The 11,906-nt window shown below is 42.1% G+C and overlaps 1 protein-coding gene across 1 annotated transcript in view; it reads right to left on the reverse strand.

Annotated features, from left to right (window-relative positions):
* Nucleotides 1-377: 377 nt before the first annotated feature.
* LOC105809979 (fatty acid desaturase 2-like protein FADS2P1) overlaps nucleotides 378-11,906 on the reverse strand; it is a 53,355-nt gene continuing 41,826 nt past the window's right edge. The window contains exons 4-11 of the mRNA XM_012643887.1: nucleotides 11,553-11,678; nucleotides 8,637-8,697; nucleotides 5,918-5,994; nucleotides 5,625-5,737; nucleotides 4,532-4,628; nucleotides 3,093-3,172; nucleotides 1,768-1,893; nucleotides 378-429 (exon numbers count right to left, since the gene is read on the reverse strand). Coding sequence (XP_012499341.1) covers nucleotides 378-429; nucleotides 1,768-1,893; nucleotides 3,093-3,172; nucleotides 4,532-4,628; nucleotides 5,625-5,737; nucleotides 5,918-5,994; nucleotides 8,637-8,697; nucleotides 11,553-11,678 — 732 coding nt within the window. The remainder of the gene's footprint in view (nucleotides 430-1,767; nucleotides 1,894-3,092; nucleotides 3,173-4,531; nucleotides 4,629-5,624; nucleotides 5,738-5,917; nucleotides 5,995-8,636; nucleotides 8,698-11,552; nucleotides 11,679-11,906) is intronic.

Genomic DNA, 11,906 nt, shown 5'->3' on the forward strand with positions numbered 1-11,906 from the left:
ACTCCACTGGTAAATTTTTGTTCTTACCTAGAACCCTTTTTCCCACGTGATCCTCAATTTTGCGTTTGCTATTCCCTTATAGCATTTCTACATGTTGATGAATCCCTAAACAACAAACACCTTGTTTAAAATCCTAATGAACAAATAAAAACATTGGACTCCCACTTCCTTTTTGTCACCCTGGCCAATGTCATCTTGTGTTTCCTGCCTTCTTATTTGCAGAGGAGACCTTCAGGGAAGGGGTCATCAGGTGTCCTTGGGATTCACATTCCTAGCACACTCAGATGTGCCAGTGGTGCTAATTAATTCCCAGTTAAGCAGGGAAGGGCTCTTGCACATCCACCAACCCCCTTCAGAGATGCAATTGCACGCGTGAATCATGTTTCGTAGTAAGCATCCTTCCAGAGAGCTCCGGATTTCTTCAAAGCCCTGTGGGAGGAGTAAATGAAATCATCAGCAGGCGAGATTGTAATGTAAAGGGGGCTTCTCCAGGAAATTTGCTCCTCTGCCCAGTTCAGGGCAATGTTGTCATTTCCAGCTACATCTGATAAATGTCGTTCTCTGTTCACCAGTGGAGGGGGGTCAAATACACCAAATTACTTTTAGCAGGTGCGTTCATCTTTCCTTTATGGAGGAGACTGAGATTTTCTTTCAGTTTATCGTCTTCTGTAGCCACACACCTATATAAGAACCTATCCTATATCCACCTACCTATCCTATTTTATAAGGTAGCAGATATTTTTCTGGGCTCTAGAGGTATAGCAATGATTAGGATAGATATGAGTTCTGTCTGCATAGAGTTCCTGGTCTAGCTTGAGAGACACATATTAAACAATTTCTTACCCAGTATGTTGTTTAAAAATGATTGTGATAAAAGCCACAAATGAAGAGAACCAGGTGCTTCAAGAGCATGTGATGGGTTTAGTCCTGGGGTCAGAGAAGACTGACATGGGGAAAAGGCATTTGAGATGAGACTTGGAGAGTAAATGGGAATCGACAAGGTGGTGTGAAGGGTGGTGGCTGTTTGGAAGAAAAAAGTGACAAAGGCATGAGATAGCCAGGTGGCAGGGAGTTTTGTAGCAACTGAAGGTGGGTATCTAGAGAGCAGAGAGGGAGGAGGGGAGTGATGGAGAGTCTGAAGTTCGAGCATTAGTTAGGAATTAGGTCAGATCAGGCCTACCCTGATAAGTTTTGTTTCCACTCCTAAAAGGAAGAGAAAGTTATTAAACCCAGACCTCTAGCTGTTAATTTGACCAGCACAATCAATGCTGGCAATTGTATGTGAACATCTACGGATGAGCTTGGATTTTTGGTTCCTGCACACTTCACTATTCTTAATCAGCCACCCCAGCCTGATTTGCAGGTTTATGTCCCACTGGACCCTGGGGGTATCTACATTTGCAACACTGGACAGGATGATTCCACAGTCCCTGCCACCACGTCAGTTCTAAAGTATGTGCAAAACTCTGTGGGGGATAGAAACGCACGTAACACACAGCCTTGGCTTCAAGAAACTTGAAGTTTAGTATGGAATAAGGCATTTTCACTAAGTCTGTAGTAGACAATAGGTAAGTGGTAAGTATTATTATTGTTATTAATGTCTTTGTTGTTGAGATGGTTCCCTGTAGAGCCTTGTGTCCATGCTGCGCACACAGACGCCCCTCAATAAATGGGTGTTGGGTGAATGACTCACAAGCCAGTGAGTAGTCTGGGGACTGGCATTGAACAGAAATGAGAGCTGTGAGCCAAGAGAAGTTATGTTCTTACCTGACAATATCTCCAAACGCCTTCAGCATGGGCTTATTCACGTACTGCAATCCGTGCTTGGCACAGAGTGACCTCACCAGAGGTGCCACTTTGTGATAATTATGGCGTGGCATTGTGGGGAACAGGCTAGGGAAACAGGAAATATAAAACTTAGACCTAAAGAGAAGCCCAAAGGACTTTTCTTTCCTCTATTACCAAATAAAATTATAACACCAATGCAGACCCAACCTTGACCTTGCACAATGCTTCTGGGAAGTTCAAAAACTCCTGCTAAAATTGTCTAATCTTATCTCTTAACACCTCTGCAAGCTCCGTGGGTGGTAAATGTTTGGACAATGCTAATATAATAAATATTATCTCTATGGAATATTTTTGGCCAGGTCAAATGAAGGTATGGGTTGTGTATCATTTTGAATTACCTCGGAGAGCTGGAGATATCCCCTCCCCTATCTCCGTCTCTCTCTTTCTCTCTATCCATCTAACTCCTACCCCATGAATAGATGCGTGTTAAATAAGTTCTAGTCATGATATATACGGAAAATCTTAGGATAGGAATAAGATAATATTATCTTATCTTAAAGACTTCTACTAATCAGCCAGGTGACCTTCTTGGGTTTTAACTTCCTCTTTCACAAAATATGAATAATAACAATGCTTTCTTGTTTTCTGAGGTTTTTAAGGACTAACATGAAAGAAAGGATGGGAGAACCCTGTGCATAGGTAAAAGATCTCTTTTCTTCTCTGACTACCCCAGATGTGCCTTAGATGAAAAGGATGCGAAAAGTCCCTCCCCTGAATATTCTAAAGAGATTGGCTCTCAGAGTGTCATCGTTTTCTCTTTCTCTGTTGCATGTCCACATAACTGACCCACTGGTGAAGTATTATACCATTTGGAAATTGCATCAGAGACTGGGTTTCATTTTGATTATTTTGTAACTTTGGCTCTAAAGAGACAGGTATTTAAGTTCTAATTAAATTTCAACACAACTCGGTTATGCAAGTGGTGTGATTTTTCTTGGATTTCACCAATAAACCAAATACATAGGAAACAATCACAAATTCCTAAGTCTGTAGGTGTCTGGAAACTGAGTCACTGATACTTTTCCAAGATTCCACTGCATAGTCAGAATTGTTAATGTCTCCTTCCTTCCTGTCTTTCTTCCCTCCCTTACCATTGATGCTGATAGAAAGATAGCAACCTTTAGAGAATCCTCGATCGTTTTTTCCCCTCTGAGACCCTGAGCCTAAGGCTCTGCTCTGGACTGTATTTGGGTTGTTATAAGTGGCCACCCTTGCCCCTGTCATGGACTATTTCTATTACTCACTGGTGCTCGATTTGGAAGTTCAGGTGCCCTGTGAACCAGTCATTGAAAAAGGACTGTTCAATATTACAGGTGGCCGAGACCTGCAAAGAAAAGGCTTATATTAGATATGAATGATCCCAAGTGTCAAACAGAGAAAATGTTTATTTATTCTTCTGTTTAGTCAATCATTTGACGAGTTCTTACTGGTACCTATTTTACGTAAGAAACTATGAGGAATATAAAAGATACAGAGTCCCTAATCTCAAGAGCTTATAATTCAAAAAGGAAATTAGATGTTTTGCTAAGAAGTACATACAAGGCAATCTATATAAAAAAGTATGTAGGATTTGAGGGGGAAAAGTCACCATCAACCCTGAGACATGGAAGACTGAGGTGTCATAAATGAGGATGTTGGCAGATGGAAGTAGGGTTGTAGGAGTGTGGAAGGGATCGCAGGGATAGAATATCATTTTCACAGAGTGGAATTGAAGGAGTTCTAAAGGAGCAGTAAGGCATTCAAAGTTTCTATCCAAGGGTTCTGTGCATGGAAGTGCATTACAATTTGAGCAGTTTCCTTTGTAATCTTTCGTGCTGTGTTTTATGCATTAAAAACATTATCCTGAGTAGGAGTTCATAGCTTCTCTATGCTGCCAAGTTTAAAAACCCTTATGAATATCATTTTATTCAATTTTTTTAAAGGTTTTATTCTAGTTGGGGTTATTGCCATTTTGAATGCTGTATCTACTGTTTCTCTATGTTAGTGTTTCTCAAAGTGTAGTTCAGAGAATCTTGAGGTTCCCCAGGATGCCTTAATGAAATCTATAAGGTTGAAACTACTTCCATAACACTTCTAAGAGATTATCTGCCTTTTAATTCTCATTTTCTCATGCTTGTACAGTGGAATTTTCCAGGGGCTACTAAACATGCAATGGCATCATCATTCTGATGTCCACATGTATTGATTTCATGTCAGCAAACTTCTTGTATAAAGTAACAGTTAGTAAATGTTTTAAATTTTTCACAACTACTCAACTTTGCTGTTGCAGCATGAAAGCAGTGACAAAGAGTATTAAATGGATGATCGTGGCTGCATTCCAATAAAACTTTATTTACAAAAACAAGCAGTGGCCTGGATTTGGCCTCTGGAGTGGAGCTGACTGACCCTTGGTTTAGAGTAAAAGACCTATAATCAAACTGCCTAGATTTAAAACCTGCTTCACCCACTTAGCTGTGTGACTTTATGTAAGTTATGCAACTTCTTTGTGCCTCAATTTTATCATCTGTAAAGTAAGAATAATCATACATTTTTATGATTACATAATACCTCATGCAGATAAATGTGGAGCACTTGACAGTCCCTGGCCCTGCCATGGCACATACTCTTGAAGGGGAGTCATTATCATTTGAGGTGACCAGATTCTGAATCAGTGTGGTTTGAAGGATTCTCCCTCCGCCATTACCTGAGTGCTGAGCCAGTCCTGGTTCTCCTCTATGCTCATTTTCATTGGTATGTGGCTCATCTGGGTAACATATGTAATCCAGGGACTTTCAAGAAACCTTGAGGGGAATAAAAGGAGGAGGCGATGACACTTTGGGGTTTTTCAGTAGCAACCACATTACTGGGCTTGCATAAAACCTGGAAGACCTGGCTGAGGATTGGAGGAAATGAAAAGGGCTCAAAGGTTCGAGTAAAATGGTGGTCATTCTTTTTCCTCTTTGAAAGCCATTTATGTCTTTTATAACTAGAGATGACACACTAAGCATTCAGCCACTTGACATGCCCTGCTGCCAGACATCTAGAGCTGTGCCTCTTAAATTTTCTGTAGCTCTGGTGAAAAGATTACAGACTCCAGGGAAACTTCAGGGCATATGCAAAGCAGACCCAGATGGAGCTGGGTTCTGTCTTGGCACTGGCCTTTGCCTAGCTTTCTCTTATATACCTTCGGGCATGTAATTTAATCTCTTTGAACTTCAATTTCTGTAGCAGAAAAATGAAGATGATACTATCTACCTTGCAGTGTTGTGCGAGGATTATATCACATAAGATAATGTGTGTAAAGCCTTCAACAAAGTGCCTGAAGCATAGTAGGTATCTTACAATTATTTAGGATTTAGAAGAATGAGGGAGGAATACATTGGAAAGTTGGAAAGGGCTATTCAGGCAGAAATAATAGTCTGAGGTCATTTTGGGTCTGGGAAAATGTCTAGTCATAAAAGAACTTTTAAAAAATCCTGCCCTGTCATTACCTTTGCTAGAGATTATGATATCTAACTATTAATAAATTACAGTTTTAAGGGACTTGGGCATTCACTGAAATGCTTCAACTGGGAATGAAGCCAGTGGGAAAAAATGGATATCAGGATAATATTCTTGCAAGGAGCTTGTCTTGTTCATCTGTTTAAATTGTTTTTTATTTTTTTTCGTATTTGCTTGAAAACACCTCAGTTCTAGGAAATGGGGCATGGTGTCATCATCTTCTGCTAAAGACAAATAGCTCTGATAAGGAAGGTAAGAGGGCCACCTGGGTTATGGTAATAAGAGATTGTTCTTACTTGACCAAATATATGAGCAATAGGGTTCCAAAGATTCCATAGAAAGGGCCAAATGTGATGAAATGTCGGATATAAAAGCTGCTAACCCAGGCGATGTCCTGCAGAGAAAAGCACTTGAAAGTTAGATGCCCTGAACATAATTTCATTTTCTCTTCATTGGCCCGGGGTCGCTTCAGCTACTGGCTAAATCTTATGCCCTGTTACCCAAGGAAGCCATGTCTGGAGGGGTCCAAGCATTTTCATTTTCTCTCTTCTAGCTGGTCTGGTTTCAGAGAATGAGCCAAGTTACTCACCACCCAGTCTTTTCTAAGGTACATCATTTCCATGGATTTCGCGTTGAAATATGCAGGCATGAGGAGGGGGAGCCCAACTGAAAAGAAACAAAAAACATGGTGAATAAATGATCAGAATGTGACCCCAGTGCAAGTCAGCAGGAGTCTATCTCCTTTTCGTGCCACTCCTGGAGTGCCAGCCCTGGGAAGGGACGCAAGTCCACGTCCTGGACTCCATTGCACTTTCCAGATCCCAGGTGACCCAGGAATTTGGTCAGCAGCTCCAGGTTCTAGCTCCATCACAGAGGCTAGGGAAGCTTTGAAGATTTGAGTCATTTTTGATGGAGGCATCTCCAAAGAACTTCTGCTCTGAGCTTTCAAATTTTTTGAAGGTGCTTGGAGTCCTTCAGTCTCCCAACATTCTTAGGATTGGGCCTTGTCACAATATGTTAGGGTGGCAGAAATAAAGAAGGTGTGCTCGTTTCCTGGCCAAAGAGTGATTTACCTGCGTCTCTCCCAGCACCATCGAGGCTGCCCAGGTCTCACAGGAGTCTTACGGAAACCCTCTGGCTTTCAACAAAGACTCTCTCCTTGGCCAAACTCTAGTCGGGATCCTCTGAACCCTCTTCTCCCGGACAGGGTCTCAATGTTGTCTTGTGAGGACTGCAAACTCTCAGCACAAATGATTCCATACACCCTCACTCTAAGAAACTTGAACAAACACTAGCATAGTTTCTAAAAGCTCAATGCCCTGTCTCTAGGAAGACTCCAGCCCCCTTTAAGTTTCTGCCTGAGAGAGCCCAAGGCTGCCAAAAGAATTTAGTGTTTATTCCAGTCCAAACCTGACTATAGGCACGTGACCTCTTTTTCTCAGAGCATTTACTTTAGAAAACTTACAATTGCAAATCCTTCCTCTCTTGGTTTGAGATATATCTTCTATAACCCAGAAATGTCTTTCTCAAGGAACTGAGAGCCATCCCTCTGAGATGTAGTTGTCAAGAAGGACACGGACTCTGTCCCCCTGTCTCTGTAGGAGGGCAGGAGCCCAACTTCGATAAGCCCCAGTCAGCAGAAAAAATGGCCTGACTAATCACATGGACCAACTCCCCCACCCCTACCCAACCCCCAACATCTTTCAGTACTTTTTCTTTAGCTTGCCCCAGCATGTAAACAGCCTCTCTCCCACCTTTTGTTTCATTAGAATTAAGCTCACCTGATACTGATATCTCTCTCCCCTACTGTAGTAGCACAAATAAAATGTATCTTGCTGCCTTTAATAAATGTCCAGTTCTCTTTCTCTTTGACAGTTTCAGTAGGACTCATTCGCACCCAAGATGCTAAACTGGCATTTGCAGGGGAAGGCCCCAGTGAAACAGCCCTTGGGGGGCAGTGTGGTTTGTGCGGTGGGCATTCTGCAGTGAATCCACACCATTCACTCATTCCTCATTAGCTCAGGGCATATTGCACCACTGCAGACAGGGTAGGTAAACACGCATTTCTCTGCAAAGTTCATTAAAGAAACTCCAACAGATTTTTCTTGTGCAAATGCACATCTATTTAGGCTGGGGACCAGTTACCTTTCAGAATGGGGCACCAATGTCCTCGTTCCTGCAAGAGAAGGAGCAGGGAGGAGTGCTGGGTGGGGGAGGCTCGATTCCAGCTGTGGAGGAGCCAGCAGGGACGGTCGGCCCCACCTTTCAAAAACTTCACCCACCACCATCCTCCTCAGGCGCGTCACAGGTGGCGCCTAGTGGCAGACACTTGGGCAAATCAGATCACCTGCACCAGTGTTTCTCAACCTCAGCACTGCTGACATTTTGGCCAGATGATTATTTGCTGTGAGGGGCCATCCTGTGCATTGTAGAATGTTTACAGGGCATCCCTGGCTTCTGGCCCCTGGATATCAGCACCACCCCCCTTGTGTTGTGATAACCAACAAATGACTCTTGACACTGTCGCATGTTCCCCAGGGGGCAAAACTGTCCCTGGTTGAGAACCAGTGGCCCGCAGCAAATGTTTGTTTCCTCCCCTGATTTTGGTTTATTTCCCAAGTGTGTTGCACATTTAGATGGGCAGATTTGGGGTTCCTTGAAAACTCTCTTTGTGAGCTGCCAGGAGTTTGATTTTGTTAAGAGCAAAGCCTTTTTGCTCATGATGTTCTTTTCTTGGCATCAGAATTACTCAGCTACCTTATTTTCTCTCAGGCCTGGCCTACGTGTTCACACTCAGGTACGTCAGTCTCATGCCTTCTACAGCTGTTGGAAGGCCATGGGGCAGCCAGCCTTCTTCCACGCAGGGTCGTGGGAGCTGCCTTTTATTCCTGGGCCTCTCCTTTCTCTGCTGTCACACTAAATGCTTCAGGATTATTTCCCATCTCCTTTCCCTCCCTGCGCAAATACCCGTCTCCTTTTCTCTTGACAGGTGTTCCGTCTTTCCAGGATGAGCGTCCCAGGTGCAGGTCCCCTTGACTGGCAGCCGCCTTCCCTCCCTCCTGGGGCGTCTCCCTCCTTCCCTGCTCATCCCACAGAGTGAGGAGATGCTGGTTAAAAACCCCTATTTCCTTTTCCATTTCCCTTTGCAGATTTCTACCTTAGTGAGTCTGAAACAAGACACGCTGCTTTTCTCAGTACCAGTAAGACACGGTAGGTTTCTGGGAGAGAATTGCAGCCAGCCTTCCGGCTTGACAAGTGCTCGCTTCAAGAAAATGGGATGGTAAGGACAGTGCCTCTGGCAGACTCACCCATGTAGAAGTACAGGTGCTGCTTTTTGTAGTCGATGTATTTGATTTTCTTCTTGCCGTACTAAATGGAGAGAGGAAAAAAACTAAAATAGGAGAAAACACTTCTGCTCATCACACTCAAGCACATATGTGTGTGTGTGCATGTGTGTGTCAGTGTGCGTTTAATATCTCTATGGATTACATAAATTGCCTTTGCACCACCCAAGTCAGGGCTACAAGCGTTCCCATCCCCAGACAGTGCATGCCGCACCCGTCAGGTGTGAATTTTCCTATCCCCTCTTCCCTCCTCCCACCCGCTGGTAATATTCTGAAATAAAAATAATAATAAAAAAATCTCTGTGGAGAGAGCCATCTAATCAGTTTTTGTTAGCTGTCAAACCTGAGGAACTAGAAGAACCAGTACTGGGAAGGGAGGAAATATTGTGGCATGTTTTTGGTTTAATTAAATGTGGGCAATCTTTTCATGAGTAGATTATGGGGATTATGATTATTTGACTGTGGGATTGTGATCATTTTTTTTTATTCTCATGGAAATAGTTTTGAAATTTTTTCCCCTTATGTGAAGTGGAATGTTGACTGAAAAGGAACATTTCTAATGAGTTTTTCTAGCTCTTCTTCAACTGTGGTATTTAGTATTCTGCTTGTAAATCAGACTTCATCTTCATTCCCAAATGGTCATATGATAAAAGATATAGGCATGGCCCTCTCCTATCTGTCCCATCTTTCCTCTTTTGTGTTCTCATCATGGATTTCACACTGTGATTTACTATTTTAAGGCATGATGCTAATACATTTTTATTATATGTCATATAAAATTATTTATTATATATAATAATGTAATTATTATGTTACACTCACTACTGAGAATTTGATTTCTTTTTCTAACAGTCCCCTTGGTTAATTTGGCTTGTGGTCAGGGCACAAAGACAGAAAATGCTTTGAGAGGAGGATAGAATTAATGGTTATAGCTCCAATTCTCGGCAGACATTCAATAAATGTTTATTGAAGGAATTAATGAATTAATGATAATTTACACCCATTCCATATTTTTCTCTGTGCTCACTCAGTTGCAATGCTATAAGCAGTGTTTTACTCTTGCTTCCCTTATTTCTTTGATAAGTTCCCTCATATGGATAGATTTCTTCTCTTATTTGGATGGCACAGTTGGTCCTGCCTTCTCTTATTGTCAAAAATCATAAGAACTATTATGGCGATGAAGTCATAATAGCTATTTGGAGTTACTCCCAAATCTCCAAATTTTCAGTAGTGGGAAATATGGAAAAGGGACTAGGTAGAAAATGATTGGTCTGATTGTGATTATCACTTCAAAGGAGGATTCCAAGTCTTTCAGGATGTGAGCTCAGGACATAGAAAATTCAATAAACATTTACTGAAGAAATTAATGTCTGAAGAAAGTAGTAGAAAGACTGGCAGTAAGGGCGAAGGAAGGGAAAACTCAGGGCTCATCAGAAATGTTTTTGATGAGAAACTGCTGAATTTTAGGATCCAAATAATTTTAGCATTTAAATAGAGTATAAACAATGTCCTGTACAATGGCTTTGAATTATATTATACAGAACTCTAAGGTCATAGGCATGTGTCCCTGGAGCAGATGCAGAAGTTGGAGAGGGGCCTCCTGCATCTGTGAAGAGGCAGCAGGTGCAGTGAACGTAGCTCTGGGGAAGGCAGATGCGGAGAGAGCCAGGCTGCTTCAGGAACTGTAGTGGTACAACCTCCCTTGCTCTGGGCAGTGGGGGAACAACTAGAGAAATCAACGTGTCACAATTCTAGTGACAAGCCTAGAAGTGCACGAACATCAGGGAAGTCCAACTTGTTTGGGGAGCCATTGTCAAATGCAAATAGTTTGTGATCACAGTCAACAATTTATTTTTTAAATTGAAACAAGAGACCTTGTTTCCTACTTCAGCTGGAGAAGACGGTGAGTCTCTCCAAACTGGGAAAACCTATTTTCAAAAAGTTTCAGGATTTTCCACTTCCGTACCACATACACCCAGAGAACAACTGACAAAGCTACCTCTTCTATTTTATAAATCTCCTAAGTTTTTCCAGAAGGAGGTAGCAACCTCTTTGTAAGGACCTGACATTCAGGACCCAGCATTTCTCTTTGAGGAGAGATGCATTTCTTTGGTTATCCTTATATCTCCTTTGTTTAAGGAACACTCCTTCCCCAAAAAACTTGGTAATTTAAATAGTCCTTTACATGATAGTTTTAAGTTGAAGTTAAAAAAAAAACAATCACTGAGAAATTTTGAAGATGACTTTTCTTGTCCATTTTCTGTTGTTTAAGAAGTTCGAATTAGAGCTGGCATCTCTAGTTGTGTTACAAGAGATTTAGGCTGTTGTTTATGTATAAATGCACCAAAATGAACATGAATTAAATATAACAGTATAGACTCTTCTAACTGTGCTAGAACTGGTTGAGATAACTAGATACTTAGATATTTGTGATCTAGTGCTTATAGAACGTACTGTCCTGTCTTCTCTCAGTGAACATTTCTCCATATCCTCATTAAACTCTGGACGGTCACTGCCAAACTCACTCATCTAGATCCACTATCTATCCCTGGCTTGTGTTGCCTCAGAGGTAATGACAGGCACTGGGCAGGGACCCATTGTCACTGGGTGACCCAAACAGAGTTATGTGGGTACTCTCATTCCTGGAGCAGGAGGTTGGGCCAGATGACCATTAAAGCCATAAGTCATGATTCCAAATAGTCAACCCCAGGTTCGGTTATTTCAAGTCTATATTTTGGACCTAAAAGAAGGAACGATGTTCCCAGATCATATGTGAAGCCAGAACTTCCAGCTTGATGTTTCCAAGGCAAGGCCAAAGGTCAGCCTTTGCAGGAACCATTTCGAGGAGCATTGCTCAGCTACCAGGATTTCTAAGTGTACCTTGACAGGTTGCAAATCTCCAAGCAGAAAAAGAGGACCCATGTTGATATCCGGGTCTTTGGGATAGACGTTTGTTTTTACATGATGTTGGGAGTGCCGGTCATTCCACCAGTTTCCTGACAGGCCCTGAGGAGAAAGAGGGCTTGTTAGCTGGAAGAACTCTCTCCTGAAATACCCTTCACTGTCAGAGTTTTCTGAATCCACCCTCAAAGTCTAAATAAGATATTTGAGTTTCTCGAGCTTGTCCCCACTGCTGGGTCACAGAATGACTCATTGGACAGAGACTCTCATAGTTTATGAAGAAATAATTCTCTGATCCAGAAACATAACTTTAGGCTAATAATGAAAATCATA

This window comes from Propithecus coquereli, unplaced genomic scaffold (assembly GCF_000956105.1).
Source record: "Propithecus coquereli isolate 6110/MARCELLA unplaced genomic scaffold, Pcoq_1.0 Scaffold202, whole genome shotgun sequence".
In the NCBI taxonomy this organism is placed as follows: domain Eukaryota; kingdom Metazoa; phylum Chordata; class Mammalia; order Primates; family Indriidae; genus Propithecus; species Propithecus coquereli.